We start from the raw sequence: 22,373 nt of genomic DNA on the forward strand, positions 1-22,373 counted from the left end.
ACTGCTCCAGCGCCCGGTGGCCTGGAGCACCTGGGACTCTCCTGTGACTATGGTGCCAACATATGTTTTTAAGACCACCCTATAATAGGGAAACAATCAACTATTACATTCAATGAGTAAACCAAACCAGGGGAAGCACCTATCAGTGTAACTGGATGCTCCCAACAGCGTCTCGTGATGCCCTTGACACCTGGGTGGTCACTGAGATGTTCTACCTCACTATTACGAAGGGTTCTGGCCAGTATGTTAGAATTGTTACATTTTAATTTAAGTATATGCATAGATTTAGAGTAGCGTCCCTTTTCTTAAAATGTTTTCAGTACCTTTCAAACTATAGTCTATTAAAGAATGTAAGTAAATATTACACAATATTCTGTAGCATAGGAACAATTGGGAGGGAAGTGAGAAAATACGGCATCTGGACAAATATAACGGCCTTAAGGGTATTTTCCGGTCAAAAAGTGTTTTTGCTACCCTCCAGGGTTGGTCTACGATACCACAAAAATATCAGGAAAGGGGGGGGGGTGTCATTCAGCAAATTTAGATTTTTCGTAATATAGCTCATACAAGTAGAAGTTCACTTGCGATATTTTTTAGCCCTCGAGGGCTTAGCGTCTGACAGACAGTTTTTTCATATGGCCTGGCCATTTGCTGAGGTGCATGCAAAAAATTAGCCAGATATACTGCTGTATAATGATGTAACTCATACTATGATGTGAGGCTTATTATATTAGTATTAATATTGAGGAATTCCAGGTGATCTGTAGATAGGTTACATTTTTGAATCAAATTAAAGTGTCTGTGTTATTAAATTGAGTTTGGTTTTATGAATAGTTGTTTAATTTTTTTTTATTTCAGCACATATAGATGTTTTAGTTTTCATTTAAATTTAGATAGGGCTATTATTGGATGGAGCAAAGCCTAGAAGATAACGATTTGTGTATATTGTGTATAAACAGGTAGATAATTATGAATATGTATATATATATATATATACAAGGGAGTTAAGTGTGTGAATTTAACATATTAAACGTACAAACAAGATTTTGTTTTAAAAGTTTAAAGGATTCTAAAACATTTTTTTGAATATACATTAAAACGGAAGAAGAAAAAAATATTACAGTCAAATGTAAAATATTACCTCTAGGAGATATACCACCACTAGTAAGAAGATCTTTAATTTTTTTTCTGAGATCTCTAGCTGTCTTCTTATAATAGTACAAATCTTTTTCCAGATTCTGAATCCTGTTTGAATATTTGTACACAATTATTTTTAATATTGACTAGAATGTAAGTTGCAAAATTTGTTAGATATAATATTTTACAAAAAAGAAAAGACTGGCTTGACTTACTTATCTTTAGATATATCCTTATCCCCACCATTTGGATCACCTCCTAGCTCTGTCAGCTGATGCATCAACAATTGAATCTTCTGTTCATATTCTCTCTGTTGCTGTGTTAATTTCCTATCAAGCTCTAATGTTGAGCGCTGTAAAGCTCCTTCTAATTCTCTAATCAATCTTTCTTGCTCATCACTTTTTACCTAATAAAACAGGATATATGCCATGATCTATATGTAAAATAAATTAATAAACAAACCATACAGCTAAAATTATTTTTCTATAAAAAATTAACAAGTACCTCCATTTCACTGCATTTTAGATTAAGTTTTCTTTCTTCATCCCTTAAACCAACAACCTTGTCAAAATACCGTGAAAGAAGTAATCTGATCTCAACAGCTGTCAATGAATTCAGCCTCAATATTAAGCTTTCTTCACTCTAAAAAAATGTATTTTTTGGTTCAAACCTTTTATTTTTATGAATACGTAGTTTATTTCCATGTAGACAATATTTTTACACAAAATACATAAACATATAGGTTATAGTTTAGAAATATTTTAATTCATTTTATTTTTTCATTCTTTTCACCTGATAAAGACAAAAATACATAAACAGATAAGCTAAATTCCTCTTAAAAATAGCACAAAATTTAAATAAACAACTAATAAAAAGTAATTTCTGACTAAAAAAAAACAAAATTATGAGAATGTTAACCTGTGCTAAAGCTTGCAATGACTGTCTGACTTCCATCTGTCTTACATGAATATTTTCATCTTTGTACTGGATGGCTGCATCTAGAGCTTCAATAGCTTCATCCATCTCAATCAACCTAAAAACAGCATTCAGTCTTAAATTAGGTTGTTAATATCAACTACATAAGAGGGGGTGGGGGAAAGGGTAGGTGAGTAAACAAGGAGGAATATAGTTTAATTTCTATCCAGATTTTACTTAAAACACTAGCTGTAGCACGTCCCTTGTGTACACATTCCATTAGTGTGGATATTCCATGTATGTTTTGACAGGGAAACAAACTTTCAAAACAAAAACTGTGATTCATTTAATCTGAATAAGAGTTATATTAATAATTATGAGGTGGTTTCTATCTGGCACGAACCTCATATGTATGAATAATAAATAAATAAATAATTAAACCAAATGTAAAAAATTCCCAATCATTTAGAGCCATTTGTGTGCTTTGAGATTTCCCTTTGCCCACTTGCTGGGTGGGAACATTAAATCAAAGAAAAATTGACAATAAAGGCTTAGGTTCCTACCCATGCCACCCAAGTGATTAGCAACAGTAGGAACTCTCATATCAAATGGTAAAATTATTTTGCATTATCTAGCACACTCTCCTTAAGTGCTTTAACAATTAAGTACAATCTTGTTTTAATTATATCTTAATTTAAACTATTCCACAGCCATCCTTATAAAAGTAAATAGTTTTTTAATGTTTTATTTCTACAATAATTTAAATGTATTTTTCTTTCTCAAATATTACTTCTACACGTGATAAAAAAACAACTGGCCTTCTTTCTTCCTCCACAGACAAAATTTTTCCCTCCTTCAGTTTGTCATCAATTAATGACCTTTGTTTGTTTAACTTGTCTCTTGTCTGACGTAACTTTAAAATTTCTTCTTTTACTTGCATCTTTCTATCCTCCGTCACTTCTGGTAATTCTTTCTTCTTTTCTTCGAGTTTTCTCTCTACTGTCTCCAGTTTTGTTGATAATGTGAGCAAATTCTGAAATGTGTTAATTTAATAAATACTTATACAAATGCAGGTTATAAAAAAATTTTAACCTGTTATTTTTGTTTTATTTCTAAAGGATATTAGTCGCAGATAATTTATTTATTAGTGGAAAGAGGTTTTTATTCTAATAATTTTAGGTTAAAACAAGTAGACAAAATAATTACAACAACAAAAAATACTTTGTTAAAAGCTTGACTTGTTCTCATTTTTCTCATTTCCAGTTCAATCTTTTCAGAAATTATAGATTCTTTTTTGGCAATTATAGATTCTCTTCTCTTTAACTCCTGTTAAGGAAATAAGCAATTTTAGCGATTAAGTGCTGCAGACATTACCCCATGTCAATTACTCCCTGTGCATAAGACAAATTTTAATAAAAGCCCCCAACCTGAGGTGCCTATTTTATATACATCTACTATAACAATAAAAATATGTTGTTTTTAAAAAGTAAACCATACATACAAAATAAATTGTGCAATTTTACTGTTCTAACTTGTCTATAATGTTATAAATTAAGGAACATCAATTTTAAGTTAAATATTATGTGCTATCTCTTGCAAGTAGTCTTTGTTTGAGTCTTAAACAATATTTAGTCTGATAAAATTGGTGGTTTTGACCAGTTATCCATCATGTTGCTGAATATTTTTACTTTTGGAAAAACTCTCTCTTAGATGAATATCTGTCTATAAATATAAAGCTTGGATGGTCAAAGCAATGGATGCTTGCATTTTAATGTCAATCTTGTTCACATTCATTATCCACTAGGGCAGGGGTCTCCAAACATTTCAGCCAGAGGGCCACATTAACTATTAAATATCAGTTCGAGGGCCCGTTTCTTTCATGCATCTCTTTGAGTGGTGAAGCCCCCACTCCCCTCCCAAAGAACGTCCACCCCCCCTCACAAAATATAATTTATATAGAAATATATACAAGTTTCAAGTTGCCCCCCCCCCCCCCGAGAAAAATTCTGAAAGAAACACTGTTGGAGGCAGACAACTCACTTAAGTCCAAGTTTGTTCTCAAATTGTTCTTCACGTATTTCATTCTTGAAAATGTTTGTTCACACATGTATGTTATACAAGTTTCAAGTTGCCCCCCCCCCCCCCCCGAGAAAAATTCTGAAAGAAACACTGTTGGGGGCAGACAACTCACTTAAGTCCAAGTTTGTTCTCAAATTGTTCTTCACATATTTCATTCTTGAAAATGTTTGTTCACACAAGTATGTTGTTCCAAAATTTGAAAGGTAGTTTCATGCAAAAGTTTTAATATTAGGAAAGTCTTCCTTGGGCAAAAACTTATAAAAATCCACCCGCCCTTCTTTGAACTAGTCTCTAAGGAGGTCATTTGCTTGCAATTCAATGACCTCCAGCTGCAGTTCATCTGGGCAACTGGCCACATTTGCTTCAAATGGGTTTTGAAACTGTCTCACTTCTGTCTTTGAATCCATTTCTGAAAACCACTGCTAAAACTGCAGCTGGGGGTCTTTGATGATCTCACATGGAAATGACGTGGGGAACAGCTGTTGCTTCAGCCATGAAGACCTTGCACTACTAAAACAGAGTCAAGTAGCTAGCCTGTACTTGTTCCAAATACATGACAAGTTTGGATATGAAGGTCTTTAGGTGGGTGTAGAGATCAGAAACTAGATTTCCCTCTCTTGTAGTTTTAGGTTCAGAAAATTAAAATGACTAGTTATGTCTGCAGCAGAAGCCAGTTTCTATACCCACTCTTCATCAGACATTAATGGCTGTAGCTTGCCTTAACTTTCCAGGGAGTCACCTATTTCTTTTCTAAACTTAAATACTCTGCTCAGAACTTTCTCACAACTTAGCCATCTTACTGCTGTGTAATATGGTAAATCTTGCAATTCTGTGTTTGTATCTTTCACCATGTCTCTGAACTCTCTATGGGTAAGCCCATTTAACCTTATTAAATTCACCATCTTCACCACAGGATTCAGTACACTGCAAATGGCTATATATTTAGCACACAAAGTTAGCTGGTGAATAATACAGTGCAGGAACATTTGTTGTAGAATGTTTTTCTCATTCACTTGTCCAACCAAGCCTTTCTTTATGCCACTCGTGTACTTTTCTCCATCTAACTGAGGTTAGTATAGTCCAAGTTATAATTAGCAAATGTTTTTTTAACTCATTGAATATATCCTCTCCGGTAACAGTGCCATATATATTATGTAGGGAAGCCAGCTCTTGTTTTATGTTCATGTCTTCATGCACACGTCTAATGAACACAAGCAGTTGAGAGGTGGAACAGCTATCCAGCGACTCATCCATTGCAATTGAAAAATGGCAAAACTTGCTAACATATTTTGCTATTTGAGTCACAATGCTTTCACCAATGTCTGCAACATGGTGGGCCATGGATTTTGCACCCAAAGCTACTTTTTCAAATTGCTTTGAATTTTCTGGGCAAAGTTCCTTGGCCACCTCTAACAAACAATTTTTTTACCGTGGACAAAAAGATCTCCGCGGGCCAGATGAGAGGAACTCGAGGGCCACATCCAGCCCGCGAGCCATAATTTGGAGACCCCCGCATTAGGGTGTGGATCTTCCAGATCTAACATGTATAAGTAGGATGTGCTTGGCCTTATTGTACTTTCTGATATGTAACATAAAAGCTGCTGCATGTCATTCATATTTTCAGAACACATGTCCAGTGATCAATATTAATACAAATGCCAAAATATCAACAATTCATACTGATTTAGCAAATTATGTGTCCTCCAAATGCTTTTTTCTTCCAACCAAGAGCTTTTAACTTTTTGGTATAAGCTCTATGATTTAATGATAGGAAAAAACTTTATAAGTCTGCCTTTGAGTCTAGATTTAGAGTTAGGTTTAGGGTTATGTGTTATTTTCTCATACCAGGTATATGCTGCTTAATAAACACAAAACTCATGGTCCTTAACAGATAGGTTTTTTTTAGGCTAGTGCAGGCCTGGCCAGGACGGCTAATGCTGTATAATAATTGGCTTATTTCATCTATATCTAACTTGAAATTATTTCACATTACTTTAAGTTACAACTATAACATTTCCATGATACAAATATGTCTAAACATTTATACAATTTTAAATTTAAACTTTGTTTTTACATTTTGAGCAGCAGGAAGATTATTATGTTATTAACTAACGAGCCGACCCGTGGCATATCATACGCCGCTATTTAGTTGTTTTATTTTCTACTTTTCAGTAATTCATAATTTGTGAATTCGACACTGAAAATATTTGCTTCAAAACACTATCAGTAGGTCGTTAAGGACAATAACCCCCCCTCCTTTCCCCCAACCCCTACCCTCTACCCCCCCTGTGAAAGCAGCCTCCTCTTAGTTACCTCCCCTATGTTTAAAATCGTTTCAAACTAAATTATCTGCCCCTAATAGCTGTCAATTAACCCGGCTCTACAATTGTAAACATTTAGCATGAACCACAGCTCACCAGACCATGTGGGGGTGGGCGTGGTAGGCGCGCATACAGCTTGGTGTTTTATATTGTCTCCAAGAATATATAGATGGCATAACTGTTATAAATATGCTGATATTAAATATATATAGATATTAAAGGAATATGGACTTTTTTTTATTTTAAGAAGCTTTATTCCCCCCTCTTCCATATTGGACTATGAAATTGAGTGTTATGTGCCATGTATTTGACTATGTAAATAAGTTTTATGTTTATCTGTTAAATTAGGGTTATGGGTCACACTGTTCTATTAATTAAGGTGTATTCTGAGACCTTATTTGACTTTTTAAAGTAGTGTTACGAGCCCTGCTATTAGACTATTCAAAAAAAGAGTAATACGCCATGAAAGTACTTTGATGAATGCTTGCCTACCTTTCACACTACAGTAATTTTTTTTATTCAACAGCTTGGGTTAGTGACTCTAAAACAATCAAGGCTGCAGTTTCTGGTTTTTTTTTTTACAAAACCACTATCAAGGTGCAGAAAAACAATTGTGTTGGAATATAAATTTTTTTTGTTTACTAGATCTAGAATATCAATCTCATGTTGCTGCCAACTCAGTAGAAAGGCTGACGCAACATTTTTAGAGGATTTCATTAATGCATTACCAATAGTGTATTTTTAGACATATGACCTTGTTTTCTAAATGTCAGTTAGGTAAATGTAAATAATGCTGGTGTTATATTTCTTGTGTCCTAGTTGTTGGGCTAAGTTTATCCACACCAACACCCAGATGCCTCTAGTTAATACAAATGTGTAGGTATACCAATCCAAATTTAGATTCATCTTTTAGATGAACCAAAATTAATGAGGTCTTAGGACAGGAGGATGGGATACATGAGTGGATACAATTCTTTTTAAAACTGAACATAATTTTAATTTTTTTAGCACAATTTCCATTCTGGAGAATTGCGTTTATTAACTTGTCATTTCTGGGAATGGATGGATGGATGGATGTATGGATGTGTGTCCGCAGCTTTAAGTCGTCTTTAAGTCGTATCTCCTCCTCAACGAAGCAATATCGAGGACTAGTTCCAAAAGCAAAAATGTTAAGCAAGTTCCGAGGATGAACATAGGTCAAAAAAATTCCCAGGTTTCCTTCCTGGATTTCCCGGAAAAGCCAAAAAACCTAAAAAAAAATGCAGTTTTTTGCCCATATCTCTGCAACCAGACCACTTAGCAACTTGAAACATTTACCAATCGATTGCTGCGATAATTTAGAACAATATTGCTGAAGAAAGTTTTCAAAAATATCCTTTTGTTCGGTCACAAATTTTTTTTTAAAAGTGCGACAACTAAACACCCCCTACACGTCCGCATTATTTAAAATTACATTATACATAATACATTACAGTACTATATAGCAAAGAAGGCAGTGGAAGGCGAAGGAAAGGAGAGTAAATCATGTGACCTGGCTGGCTAAGCAGCGAACTGCGCGAGACACAGGCGAAGGAGGAGGAGCTATGATTTATCTCGATTTAAAATTGTTATGGATAACATAAGGAAATTGCGCTTAAATTGTCACTAGACTTTTTATTAACTTGTTTAATGATAGTTTTGGATGCAAGCTAATGTTTTTAGCAAAACTCTAAAAGCCAGCTTAGGTGTTTAAAGTAGTTTATAGAAACTTTACTCCACAGACCTGATCAAGCTCATCATTTTTTCGCCTTTGTTCTAATACTTTTTCTACTTCAGTATCAATCCATTTTCTTTGCTCTTCCAACTTCTCCTGTTCCTCACTGTTAAAGAATTAGACCACATATTTACTTTTAATTACTTTGTTAATCTTTGAACACTATAAGCAGAATTAGATATAAAAAAATTTTGAGATATAATTTGTAGGCATTTCATAATATGATGAAAATTTGCCAATAGTTTTTCAAACCTAGTGATTGGAGGCAGAACACCTGATGCAGAACGGAGGCGTCTTTTTGCAGATGCAAGCTCTTCTGTTTTCCTTTTGAGTACTTTTTGATTTTGCTCATCTCGAATTTCAAGGTCTTTAACTCTTTGCACTTCACGCTGCATTTCTTTCTAGAAATTTCAAAGCAAAAACAATGTTATTTTAATAATACAATCTCAAGTAATTTAATTAATTAATAAATCAAATTGAGAGAGGGCATGGTCATATGGTACAGAAAATGACTGGTAACTCAAAAGTCCCATGTTCTGAGTCTGGGCTCGAGTCTCAAGGATGTTGATGAGCCCACCCAGCTCTGTTGGATACTTGACTCATGTTAGGGGAAGGAAAGGCAGCTTTGGCATTCTGCTGACAATATTATCCATTCAAATGCAGAGGTCACTGAAACAGGTGAACCTGCTACATCGACCGATCAGGTTTAAAAGGTATTTTACTTTTAGGCCAACCCAAATAAAAACTGTTGGCTATGCTAATTCACAAAATAAGATGAATGAAAACCAATATGATGCTTCCATGGAGAAAAATATGATGTATGCTGTTGAAAGTCTGAGAAAGTTATCAAAACAAAAAAAAACATTATTTACTCCTCAATTATGGACCTTGGAGTATCAAGACCCAAAAAATTATGGGAAGTCCAACAGGTAAAAGAAATAAATGGACAAGATGAAGATAAAGGTGCTGGGCCAATATAAAACTAGCTTGAAGGGTTCATGCATTGCAGCTAGTCACACAATAAGATAAATTTTCTATAGCAATAAAGACAGCAAGAATTTAGAAGGAGAAGCCCTAATATTGCCCTCAGAATAACAGTAAATAGTTCACATCAATATGCTTCAATATTCTAGTCAAAAAAAGTGTACAGGATGAAAATGGGAGCTTTTACTAACATTTTTAGTAGAAACAACAATTAGAATTAAATCAAGGGTTTAAGGATAACAAAGTAAAACCTAAATCTTGAAAAACAAACCAGAAGGAATTCTTGTGACGAAAGAAAAAAAAAAGTAAAATAAAGATAAATAAGAGATCATTGTGAGATCTCTTATGTATTTCAGCGACCAATAAAGAAAGCAAATTAGGTTTATTTTCTTATTTTCAGAGCATTTAAAAGATTTTTATAAATGGTTTTTTATATTTGTCTGATTTTCCACTTTTTAGTAAATCTTTCTAAATAAAGTTGACACTACATAGGCTATGGCTAGAAATATTTGCTTTAAGCCTGATCGGTAGCTTTCAATCTCTAATAGACTATTATCTGTCACTCTTAGTCTTACTCTGTGGTCGATCCTCAAGCAAAAAAAAATATCACAGTTCAGTCGGATATTGAAATTTGTAATTTTTAAATTATATTTCAATGACCGAACTAATGTCTAACAAGATTTTAAAAAATAGATATTCTTGCATTTACACCTGAGATGATGGTTTCTGGAAAGTTTGAATGATATTGTTGCATTAGAAGTGGGTCAACATTAAGTTACAAGTTTTGACATGTCCCACTAACAGACAGACGTTACCAACTAAATAAAAACGTATTTAAAAATATCAAGAATATATGAAACAGTAAAACTGAATGCTAAGGAGAATTAAAATAAATACATGAATGCTTCTTTAAAATTAAATTATCTTTCTTAACCAACAAATTTAAATAACTAAGAGATACTTCATAGAAGTGATGAGGATCAAGGGAAGGTGCACTTTTAAATCTTTAAATGCACTGTAAGTAAGAAAATAAAACAAACTTGCTTTTTTTATATAAAAGCTTTGATCTCTCATGAGATCTCTAACATATATTAGTGACCAGTACAATTTTAGTAATTTAGTAAATACATAATATAAAGAGTTTGAAACAGGGCAAAGATATGTTGGTTAGACTATGTTTTCAATGAATTGTCCATTAATCCCTATTGTGGTAAGTGGTGCACCAGTTGATTTTCTCATCATCTTCTGCCATCTGTCTCAGTCCTCTGCTGCTCTGAGTAGTTCTGTAATGGAAAATCTTTCATGTCCTACATCCAATGAGAAGTCTTTAATTCCCCCTTCTTCTCTTCCCAGGCATTATTGTTTTGGAAAGGGCATTGGCTCATGTGACATGCCCATACCATCTTAGTTTCCTTATATTGATTATACTAGGTAGATTCTCAAAAAAACCAATTCCATTAGTGATCCTTTCATGGCCAGTGACTGAAAAAGTTCACCTTTGGTCAAGAAGTTCTTCTTTTTCTGTTACAAATTTGATTAACTCAAATACATTAAAACGCAATCAAGTTGAAAAGTTGTAATTTTCAACTTATTCTCCTGTGTACTTCTTTAAGTTAAAATTACTTTGAGTCCGTAGGATACATTATGATTTAAGCCAATGAAAGTAGTCAGCTGGTAAGATAATTTATGATCCTTTCAGATGCTGCGGTGAAGCAGATGAACATCTCCCTATTTACCATTAGGTATCTTACTTCAAATGCCTACTTACAGTAGGGCATTGCTTACCGATTTAATCTGATATTAACCAAGAATCACAATATATTTTCTTTACTTTGTTGACTACTTTATTGAATTAAAAGTTATTTTGTAGTCATGAACCACACCTTCCTATTGCCAAGAAAAATTATAATCCTATTGTCCTGAAAAATTGATGGGTCCAATTTACAACCATGCCAAATTTTAAACTATTTAATTTCAAAAGGTTTTGTTCACTAAGATAATAAATCAATAAAGCATATGTTTAACATGGTGGTTGTACATTTTGTTTTTAATTTTGTTTCTTGTTTAGCCTTTACTTTTATGTTTAAAACGTAAAATTAATAATGCAAAGCAGGTTTGAATAACTAAAAATCTGAAATTTCATTAAGCTTTACTGTACAGTATATCAATTACTTGCCTCTAACTTAGCTTTTTGATCAGTTTCTTCTTTCAGCTTTTTTTGAAGTGATTCCTGTTGTTGTTTCATTCTTTCTATTGCCAGCTCCAAGTCCTGGATTCTGATGTTTTGGTTAAAGTATTAAAAAAATAATTTTAATTATTTTTTAATTCTTTAAATTTAAAGAATAAAACAGACCAAGAAAAATATTTCTTGATGTATGATTTTTAAATAAACCGAGAGTGATCTCCCCTGAACTTTCTCAAATATTCTTATATAACACTACGGGGGATGGCAACTCGGGATATAGATCTAGGCATGATTTTTAATTACATAAACTTTTTAAAATAGAATAGAATCTAGTAGAAAAAAGAATTGCGCACCAAGCAAGCTGCAAGCAAAATGTTATCGTGTTTACAGACAGACACACACACACACATACACAGACATACGGACAAGATTGCAAAACTATGTTTTTCCGACTCATATTTTTATTTTCCACTATTACAATACTTTCTCTATACCTTGTATACGAGAAAGTAAAAAAATTGAACTTCTATAAGAGTGGATCTTCACCAAAAGGCTGGGGTATCTCGATTTTGCTGTTGATCTATCCCTAGTATCTCACAAACAACAGCATGCCCAAACCAAATTGAATTGACTATCTAAAGAAGCATCCAAAGTAGGACTCAAAATAAATAGAAATAAAAACAGGGGTCATAAAAATCAAAGCAACAAACCAGGATTTGCCCTAAGGGGTCATCCATAAATGACGTCACACTTTTAGGGACGATTTTTACCTTCCCCCCTCCCCTCCGTCACACGTTGTCACAAAAAGCCACCCCCCCAAAAAATGATGTCACACCTCAGGCTACAACCCCCCTCAAAATTGCAGTTGAATTTTTTTAAAACATCGATATTTTTCAAAACTCTTGTCTGAAATCTGTCAAAATAGAGTATTTTAATCAATTCCTATTATAATTTATTAAAACAGTTTTATAAAACGCAAAATAAAGTCTAAAATTAGTTTTCTAACATTTTGTATGATGAAAAAAGTGTGACATCGCACCATCTGAACCCTCCCCCTCATCACACATCGTCACAAAATTACCGACCCCCCCCCCCCCCCCCCGACCCCCTATGAGTGTGATGTCATTTATGGACGACCCCTAAGAGTTAAAAGGAGAAGACATGAGAGACATACAAATTCCCATCACTACACCAGATTTGGAATTAGACAGCCTTGTCACTCCAGAGCATAATAAGAATCCTCAACACATTGTTTTTTACGGCTCAGAGATCTGGAGCGTTACCAAATCAAATACCAACAGATTACAGACATTCACAAATAGATGGCTCAGGAATGTCCTGAAAAAGGAAGTGGTCAACATTGTGAGGCAAGTGTTGGACTGGAACAACCAAGGAAATAGAAAGTAGACTGACCTAAGCAATCACGGAGAAGGACAATAGAAAAAGCAAGAGCTGCTGAGCTTAGGTGGACTCAACTGATGAGCTGCCCAAAACTGAGCCCAGTGTAGAGTTGTAGCTGCATCCCTTTCTTCCTCAAAGAAATAAGTCAAATCATATGAAAGATATCTTACTTTTTTTCATGCTGATGAGCAAAGTTTGCAACTTTTTCAGTTTCCTTCTGCTTTTTCTGTAGAGCAGATACTTTAGCTTTTGCTTCTTCTATCTTCTTTTTGTAATCCCTGTAATAACATTTAAGAACCAATCAAAATAAAAGTGATAAACCACATAGAGTTCATGATTATTTAGTTATAACATGAAGCAGGTGAATAAAAAATATTAACAGTGCTTGATAGAATTGTTATTGATTTGAAAGTAAGAGAATTGTAGAGCCCAGTTTTGGTTGCCTCTACAAAATGTTTCAATCAGTTTATTTTGTTCATGATTTTCTATACGGTTAACTACTATTTAAATGAATAAATAATAATAATTGAAAACATGTAAACTGAGACCCTAATCTGACCATTAATCAACAAATAAACAGGAAAATCTAAACCACTGAGGATAAAAAATGCAGTATGCACCTTAAAAATACTTTTATAACCTTAAAACTGATATTGTAAAACGGTAACAGCAAGGAGGAAGTGCCTGAAGGAAAATTATGAGAGGTAATATCCTTGACCTAAATATATGTTGACTGTTTTAGATACTTACATTTCTAATTTTTGAATATTTGAAATTTCTGATTTGTCTTTAGTTTCTAAAGACTGGAGAGCTTTTTGCACTTCAAAAAGCTCTTTTTTTGCAGTTTCTTTTTCCTATTGTAAAAGAAAACAATGCATTTAAAACATTATTTTAATTGCATTCATTGCTTTTGTCATGTAATAAGGGGTCATCAGTAAATGACGTCACGCTTTTTTTGCCGATTTTTACCCCCCCTCCCCTCCGTCACACGTCACAAAAAGCCAGACTCCCCCCCCCCCTTAAAATGACATCACACTTCAACCTACAACCCCCCTCAAAATTGCAGTTGAATTTTTTTTAAACATCGATATTTTTCCAAAATGTTGTCTAAACTATTACAATTTATTAAAACAGTTATCTAAAACGCGAAATAACGTCTAAAATTCGTTTTCTAACATTGATTTTTTATAATTCAAAAGTGTGACGTCGCAACATCTGAACCCCCTCCCCCTCATCACACATCATCACAAAATTACGGACCCCGCTCCCCCCTACGAGTGTGACCTCATTTATGGATGACCCCTAAGACATGACATATATATGTTAAATATCACTTAGATTTTTACCACCTTTTCTAATCCTTTTATTTTCTCAGCATACTGTTTGTTCATTAACTCTGCATCTTTCTCTGACTTGACAAGTTCTCGGATCAGCTGTTCCTTCATTCTAAAATTTCAACATACATATTTACAAAGATAAAATAGCCTAAAATTGTCTTTTTAAATCAGACAAATATTAATGAAGTAGGCGATATTAAATTTATTAAAAGTGATTTTCAAAAATAAGAAGACTAAAACATTTTAAAATAATACAAAATATATTAATTTTTTTAAGGTCAGGCCAATTAATTATGGGCAATTAGTATGCCACCAAAATATTTTTTATCTAAATGATATCCTAGCAGTAGCAAACAGTATGTTTTATGGTACAGCAGGTTAAGAACAATTAGCATTTTAATAAAAACAGATGACATAAAATTTGAAAAGAGTGAGTGAAACTACCTGATGTTAATTGACAGATCACGAATCTTTTGGTGCGCTTCAAGTGCTTTAAGCTGAGATTGTTTAATAAGCTTTCTATGAATCTCAGCACTAGACTGGACATCCATATTAATTAACCGCCCATTCTCAACGCTGAGTCGAGCTAACTCAGAAATGTCCTCAACAAGATGAGTGCTGGCTCTAATGTTGTTTCCTACAAATTTTAACACAAGTGACAATTAGCAGCATCCTCTCTATACTATAAAAAATTAACTATGCTAACTGAATTTAAGCTATAAATAAAAGAATCTGGCTCAAGAAACTACTTTGAACTTGAGCTTTACTTGCAGTATTGTGTTTGCAATGTATATATAGTTTTCTTATATGTATAAGTTTTAGTATGAGCATGTGTACAGTAAAAATCATTTTATAAAATATTTAGGGGACTGTAATATTTTTTGTGTTAAAAGAATTTCAGTTAAACAATGCGATTCATTTTTTTAGTGTAACGAACTGCAGCATATATATATATATATATATATATATATATATATGACAAACAGTACAATAATACAGAAATATATATATCTGTGCTAGCAGCCCATTTTTAAAATTGTGTGAAGTATTAGTAAACGTCATTATAAAACTTAATTGTATTATTTGTATGTATTTCTACAGTGTGGAGGTATTTGTTTATGGCTACTCAAAAGACAAAATGTACAAAATCCTGCTTTTGGTTTATGTCAATAATATGGAGGACTCTCTAAGCTGACTTAGCCAATGCCATTGGCTTAACTTGAATTCTGTGTGGTGACTATGAATATAAAACTACTACGCTTAAATATTAAACTCCTGCTAAGTATGCCAGTCATCCCAGCAGCTAGACCCATCTTTTAGACAAAAGTGTAATAAAATTTGCACCAATTTTGAATTTTACTATTTTGAAGGGAGTTTATTTGCATTAAAAAAAAAAGTTAACCAGTAACCTGAGACCCTACCCCCCCCCCCCCACCCTTTTAATAAAAACCATTATTGATTTGATTATATATATATATATATATATATATATATATATATATATATATATATATGAGTGTGCGTGTGTCTAAATATATACATGTATATAATTTCCAAAATTTAGTTTTCTTCATTGGAAAAAACAAGTTTCATTATTAATATTAAGAAATTACATATAGTACACATATTATCAATTGTTAGAGAACTGTTTAGACACTACAGATTATAATATAACTTTGAATGCAGACAGATAAACCCTGGTTCACATTTCAAACAACAGCAAAGAACTAACACATTAGCTTTTGTTTTTACATAAGTTTACCATGGCTGCTTGACACAGCAATTTCTGGTAAATTTCCTTTGCTGTGTCTTCGATTGCTTGTACAGTTTTGATTTATTCTGTTTATACTAAAGGTGTCTCTTCTTTGAATTTGAGTACCTTTTCTGAAATTGGGTGATAAAAATGATGAAATTTAAATAACTGCTATAACATAAACTAGTAAGACTACATTCTTTTATATTTTACAAATTAAAAAAAATATTTCTCAAAAAGTAAAAAAGTAAAACAAACTTTAAGTTTTCATTATTTTCTTCATGTTGCTCATCTTCCTCATCACTAAATGTCTGATGTAGAACTTCATCAGAATCTTCCAATCGACTTATCAACAACTGGCTTCGAGCTCTGAAGCTTTGCATTACACGATTTAAAGTAAAAAGTGCTGGGCTTGTTTTAATAAGACGGCTTGGAGGTCGAAGCATATTTGCCTTTCAAATTCATAAAGCAATACAAAATATGTTAGCATCTATTCATAATATGGACAAAATTTTAATATCCAGTATGGAGACATCAGCGTTTAGTGATATTTTATATCTGCGAAATTTAAACCTGTAAAGTTTACCATAATAAACTATAATAATTTTAAAATAACATATGCCATTAAAAAAACAGCCAATAACAATATTTTTACCATAAACAATATCAAGGAAATCAAATTTTAATCAAGTTTATTTATCACTACAGATAATTACCTCCTCCTTGCTGGTGTACATTTTAGCTGGTACTGATTTAGGTCTTCGACCAGTGTAAGTAGGAAGTGAAGCTGTTTCATCAGTACAGCTAGAATGGTCTACAGAGTTCTAGAAAATGGAAAGACACATCTTAATCAGTAGTTTTGAATATTTTTTTGTAAAATAAAAACAAAAACTAAACTTTAAACTAAATGAGTACAATAAAATGACACAGTGACTGAAAGTTCCAACCTTGATAGCTGACTCTAACTCATCTATTCTGATCTGCTGAGCAATCAGCTGTTCAGCTTGCTTGTTACATGTCTGTATCAGCTCTTCCAACTGACTTTCAATTAAACCTCTAGAAGTCTCCTATATTAGCATTATACGACCAAAATCATACTTAACAGACATATTATGTCAAAGGTTTTTTAACCCAAATTAAAATATGTGTTTGCTATTTCATCAGTTCTCTGATATGTAAAACCCAAAATATATTTAAAAGACTAAAAAAATAAAATAAAATTTTTAACTGTAGAAATTTAATGTAACAAATTAAGAAACAAAAATATAAAGGAATAGTTAATTTTGAAATCATAAATTAAAATTGACAACGTTTATGTAACATTTTTTCTTCAACACAAATGAAATTACCAAATCTTGAATGGTTTCATTCAACTGATTGACTTCCCTAGTTTTGTCAGCAAATATTGTTTCATCACTCTCCAGATGTGAACGACACTGAAAACAAACATGTCATTATAAACAAGCTCATAAAATCATGTGTAAATCCAAAACCTCTATTTACTAATCCACCTGTATTATTTCTCCTTCAATTTTTTGTTCACTCATTTGTTTCAATAACAAAACAATTTAATAAGCCTTTATTAATGATCAAGCAAGTAGTTTAAATTTTGGGGAATTCTATGCAAAACTGTGAAACATAAACTAAAGAAATTCAACTTTATTACTTATCACATACATTTTTATATATAATTTAAGTGTTTTTTTTTACATAATAATGTATTCTTTCAATAATTTTTCTTGTAATATGCTTTTAAGATTATGGATAGCATATGGATAGGAGAACACTACAGATGCAAAGCAGTTCTCTATAAAGTGTTTCCTACAGTACAGCTTATAATAAATAATGTTTAATGAATTATGTGGGTGAGTGTACATGACAAAAACACCTGTTTAGAGAGGGTAGTATTGGGGGAGATGAGGTATTATTCAATGAATAAGTCAATTTTCACAACAAAAAAAACAACCTTTTTGCTGTAGAAAAACTATTGGGTGTTTTAAGAGGGCAGGGGTTTTGCAGGTGGGTCAGATGCAGAGTGGCTAGTGCAGATGGGCCAGGGTAGGGTGTGAGTATACAGACCATTATACAATGGATAACACTGGATGTTTAGTAGATCTAACTTATTTTCTGTTGATAACACTCTGGAATCTCAGCACTGCCAGTATAGATGGATCTCAGTTATAAGTAATAAGAAGTTAGTAGATAATTGATGGTACTTTCAAAACAAGAAACAACAAAAACAAATTGGAAAAGTGCTAGAAACAAACCTTCTTGAGTTCTTGTTGAAGATTTTTAATAGTTTCATTTTGCATTTGCTCCTGGCTCAGCCTTAATGGTACTTTGTTTTTTATCTGTTGTGTGTATATATATATATATATATATATATATATATATATATATATACATATATATATATGTTACGGTCAAAGCCCGAAGTGCGGCCAACACGCATTAGCCGGCTCTCTTGGCCAAAGCCCGAAGAGCTTAGCACTGAGAGCATTTTTCATACATTGGCCAATGTATATATATATATATATGTATATATATATATATATATATATATATATATATATACACACATATATATACATATATATACATATATATACATGCATATATATACATGCATATATATATACATATATATACATAAATATAGATATAAATATATATATATATATATATATATATAAGTAATTTTACAAAATTGATATGCACAAATCACTTCTGTTTCATTTAAGGAATATAAAATATCATTATAAGATCGTGAGGCTTTTGTTTCTTGTATCTTTACAGATTACAGTCATTGTTTTACCTCCTCTAACAGTTCCATCCAATCTTTAAGGCGCAAGTTTTGACTTTTTGAAACAATATCCTTTTCTTGTATCTCCAGAATATGTTTATAAGCTTCCTCTGCTATCATTCTATAATGGGCACACTCAGTCTGTAATCTATAACAAATAGATGTACAGTTTTAACCAAATGCTAACCCTTTATCATAAGTATTTTGTTTTACTTTGATAAATACATCTTTGTGTTAATATATGATAAATTTACTTGACAATTTTCTCCTCCAATTCTTTTGTATAATTTGGATTAGGTAGGTTCTCCATATCTGGGAATATGCTCACTGTAGTTCTTTGCCGTGCTAACTCTTCCCTTAAAGCCTAATAAAATGTACATTCTCTTCAATCATATGTAAAATTAAAAAGTATATGTAAATTGAAATAAAAATTTCTGCAAAGTTAAAGAAAAGAAAGAGAAATTGTTAACCAAATAAAGAAGATATCAATATGACAAACAGTACAATAATACAGAAATATATATATCTGTGCTAGCAGCCCATTTTTAAAATTGTGTGAAGTATTAGTAAACGTCATTATAAAACTTAATTGTATTATTTGTATGTATTACTACAGTGTGGAGGTATTTGTTTATGGCTACTCAAAAGACAAAATGTACAAAATCCTGCTTTTGGTTTATGTCAATAATATGGAGGACTCTCTAAGCTGACTTAGCCAATGCCATTGGCTTAACTTGAATTCTGTGTGGTGACTATGAATATAAAACTACTACGCTTAAATATTAAACTCCTGCTAAGTATGCCAGTCATCCCAGCAGCTAGACCCATCTTTTAGACAAAAGTGTAATAAAATTTGCACCAATTTTGAATTTTACTATTTTGAAGGGAGTTTATTTGCATTAAAAAAAAGTTAACCAGTAACCTGAGACCCCAACCCCCCCCCCCCCCCCCCCCCCCCCCCACCCTTTTAATAAAAACCATAGCTATAACATTATTGATTTGATTATTCTTGCCTTACAAAGTTTTAGGACGTTTGAACAACAAATTCTGAGGGCTTTGTATGTACTGTTAAGACCTACCTAATAAAAGTCCTAGATCTAGAGTAGATCTGGTTACTTCTTTTTAAGTTAGTAGTTACAAGATATAGATATAGATCTAGAATCTAGCTTTAATATCTAGATGTGGAAATTAGCGTTTTAGTAATAATTTTTTGTATTTTTATCTCTAAAGGTTATTTAAGGCATAAATTAAATTTACACTTCAATAGCAGCTGTCAAAAAGAACAATCAGAAGCTAGCTTGTCCACATTGTCTATCAGTAGATTTGGTGTTAGATTATACTTTAATAACTTTAAACTTGAAAATATTTTAAGTAAACTAGGAAATGGAAACGTGTGCCCAAGGGAGATAATTGCTTTTCCTTTCTCTTTTTTTTTCAATTTGATCATTAGTTTTCTTTATTAATTTATTTTGTTGAAAAAGGGGAACAAACTTCGACAAAAATGGGTTGGCGGAACAAGACACAAGATTTTTATTTATTAAAAATTCTATTTTTTTTTTTTTTGCACCTTGATAGAATAGTGTTTTGTAAAAACAATAAAACTAATCGATTGCAGCAGTGATTGTTCTACAGTAACCACTTCCATGACTTATTCTCTCCTTTAAATAGTCGAATCGGGGTGCCGATAAACTAATTAAAATAGTTTTTTACCAAGCGAATTAAAACTAAAAATTCTTCTCTTTAAGAATTATTAAAATTTAGCATCCTGACGAATGACTAAGCTATAAAAAGGAGTTAATTCCAAACTAATAGTTTACATGCAAAATGAACAAAAAACAACAAAAAAACATGGAAAACCATTAAACATATCAAGTTTCCTTGATTCATAGTCTTTGACCAACTTGTCAAATAAGAAGGAACACTATTATTCATAATTTCCGAGGCGCTAAATAACCTGGTGCCGGTGTTTAGGGGAAATCACTCCCGCTTAATTAGATACACCATGTAAATCAGGGATAAGGTGTGTAGACAGAAATATTGGATTTTTAAAACACAGACCGAAAAAGAAGGGTTAAATAATGATAGAACTTTTATCTATATATATAATTCTCTTCTTGGAGACGATAGAAAACACCAAGCTGTAAGCGCGCTCCCTACCACCCCCACCCCTACATGGTCTGGTGAGCTGTGGCTCGCGCTAAATGTTTACAATCGTAGAGCCGGGTTTAGTGGCGGCTATTAGGGGCAGATAATTTAGTTGAAACTATTTTAAACTTAGGAGAGGTAACTAAGATGAGGCTGCTTTCACTGGAGGGGGTGGGGTAGGGTTTGGTGGAAAGGGGAGGGGGTATCCTTAACGAGCTACTGATAGTGTTTTAAAGCAAATATTTTCAGTGGCAGCATTGGTACTGTCGAATTCACAAATTATAAATTACTGAAAAGTAGAAAACAAAACAACTAAATAGCGGCGTATGATACGCCACGGGTCGGTTCGTCTTTTATAAATGACATGTTGTAACCAGTAAAAACAGGAACAGATGTTATGAAACAAGGTCTTAGATGAGCAGCTGAGGAATTGCATAAATGTATTTAGAATAAAGTTTAAACCACCAATACTGAAAATGTTTCCAAATTTAACCCATAGTTTAGAGCCTGTTCAAAACAATTGGATAGTATCAATGGCAAAAATGTCCCGATGTCTTCTCCCTATTAGGATTAGCAGCTTTGTCAGCAAATGCTAAATATAACTATTAAACTGATATGATATATGCTTTTGGTTAGAAACAATGGCAGAGCTACAGTGAAGCACACATAAGCAAGGCATAGGGGCCCAAGGCAAATAGGGGCCCTTTTCCCTATTTAAATTTTTATAACTTTTACATTGGAATTTTAATATTTGTATTATAAAAATAATTTAAAAAAGAAACGGATATCTAGTTTCTTTTCTACTGTAGAAGTAATTAAAAAATCCAAAAAGGCCCCCAAACCTTTCTTACTGGGGGGTGGGGGGGGGGGGTTTGTACAAGGCCCATCAATATTAATAACACTATAGGCATTGTTGCATTGTCTGGCAAGCCGTTGAGAGAATTAGCCTATAAATTAACTTGAACATTGACTCTTTTGTGAAATTGGCATCTGGCACCCGCAAATTTATGTGCATCACCAAAAACTCTCTACCCCACCGCCACAAACATGCACCGCCTCCCCTCTCAACTCTCTGTCCTCACCGAAATTCCATCCATTCATAATTACAATTGGCCAATTTTTTAAATAAAAGCTGTGGATAGTGTTTTCACAACAAGCTACATCGAAAATGTGTCAATGTTTTTCTAGTTTTAACCTTAATCACAATTTGTTTGTTGATCTTATTTATCTCTAATCAATATGCTGCTACTTAAAGACTTTTGTTTGTCTGTCTCCCTGTCCTTTATGCATTAATACCAAAATGATCCAATCGCCAAGAAACATTGGGAAGTCGTTTAGAATAATTCAGACAAACCTCTACTGACCATGAAATTTCCAACCACAACCCCACACATGAGAAGCAGTGCCTCTCCCCTCGAAGAGAAGCCAGAAAGAAACTCTGACTCCTGCAAAGTTTTCTGCCTTTAATATTTTTTAACTTTCGTTCGGAAAGCGGCCCCTTGACAGTAATGCTGTTCTGTTTGCCAACCAGAGTTTCCCAGCGGCTTTCTTACAGGGTCC

The 22,373-nt window shown here is 33.0% G+C and overlaps 1 protein-coding gene across 2 annotated transcripts in view; it reads right to left on the reverse strand.

Moving 5' to 3' along the window:
- The window catches only part of LOC131950367 (kinesin-like protein KIF27), a 66,346-nt gene that overhangs the window by 14,669 nt on the left and 29,304 nt on the right, over nucleotides 1-22,373 (reverse strand). Inside the window, exons 13-33 of one of the 2 annotated variants that reach the window (XM_059312468.1) lie at nucleotides 18,923-19,032; nucleotides 18,681-18,816; nucleotides 18,133-18,216; nucleotides 17,215-17,301; nucleotides 16,813-16,932; nucleotides 16,582-16,689; nucleotides 16,124-16,317; nucleotides 15,875-15,996; nucleotides 14,557-14,749; nucleotides 14,125-14,221; nucleotides 13,526-13,629; nucleotides 12,946-13,053; nucleotides 11,366-11,465; nucleotides 8,458-8,606; nucleotides 8,215-8,311; nucleotides 3,274-3,378; nucleotides 2,871-3,085; nucleotides 2,056-2,170; nucleotides 1,642-1,779; nucleotides 1,353-1,543; nucleotides 1,142-1,245 (exon numbers count right to left, since the gene is read on the reverse strand). In XM_059312468.1, the coding sequence (XP_059168451.1) occupies nucleotides 1,142-1,245; nucleotides 1,353-1,543; nucleotides 1,642-1,779; nucleotides 2,056-2,170; nucleotides 2,871-3,085; nucleotides 3,274-3,378; nucleotides 8,215-8,311; nucleotides 8,458-8,606; nucleotides 11,366-11,465; nucleotides 12,946-13,053; nucleotides 13,526-13,629; nucleotides 14,125-14,221; nucleotides 14,557-14,749; nucleotides 15,875-15,996; nucleotides 16,124-16,317; nucleotides 16,582-16,689; nucleotides 16,813-16,932; nucleotides 17,215-17,301; nucleotides 18,133-18,216; nucleotides 18,681-18,816; nucleotides 18,923-19,032 (2,677 nt within the window). The remainder of the gene's footprint in view (nucleotides 1-1,141; nucleotides 1,246-1,352; nucleotides 1,544-1,641; nucleotides 1,780-2,055; nucleotides 2,171-2,870; nucleotides 3,086-3,273; nucleotides 3,379-8,214; nucleotides 8,312-8,457; nucleotides 8,607-11,365; nucleotides 11,466-12,945; nucleotides 13,054-13,525; nucleotides 13,630-14,124; nucleotides 14,222-14,556; nucleotides 14,750-15,874; nucleotides 15,997-16,123; nucleotides 16,318-16,581; nucleotides 16,690-16,812; nucleotides 16,933-17,214; nucleotides 17,302-18,132; nucleotides 18,217-18,680; nucleotides 18,817-18,922; nucleotides 19,033-22,373) is intronic. The other variant, XM_059312469.1, reaches the window with a different exon arrangement.

The sequence above is a fragment of the Physella acuta genome, unplaced genomic scaffold (genome assembly GCF_028476545.2).
Source record: "Physella acuta isolate Inbredline_101_S28 unplaced genomic scaffold, ASM2847654v3 ptg000757l, whole genome shotgun sequence".
Taxonomy (NCBI): Eukaryota; Metazoa; Mollusca; class Gastropoda; family Physidae; genus Physella; species Physella acuta.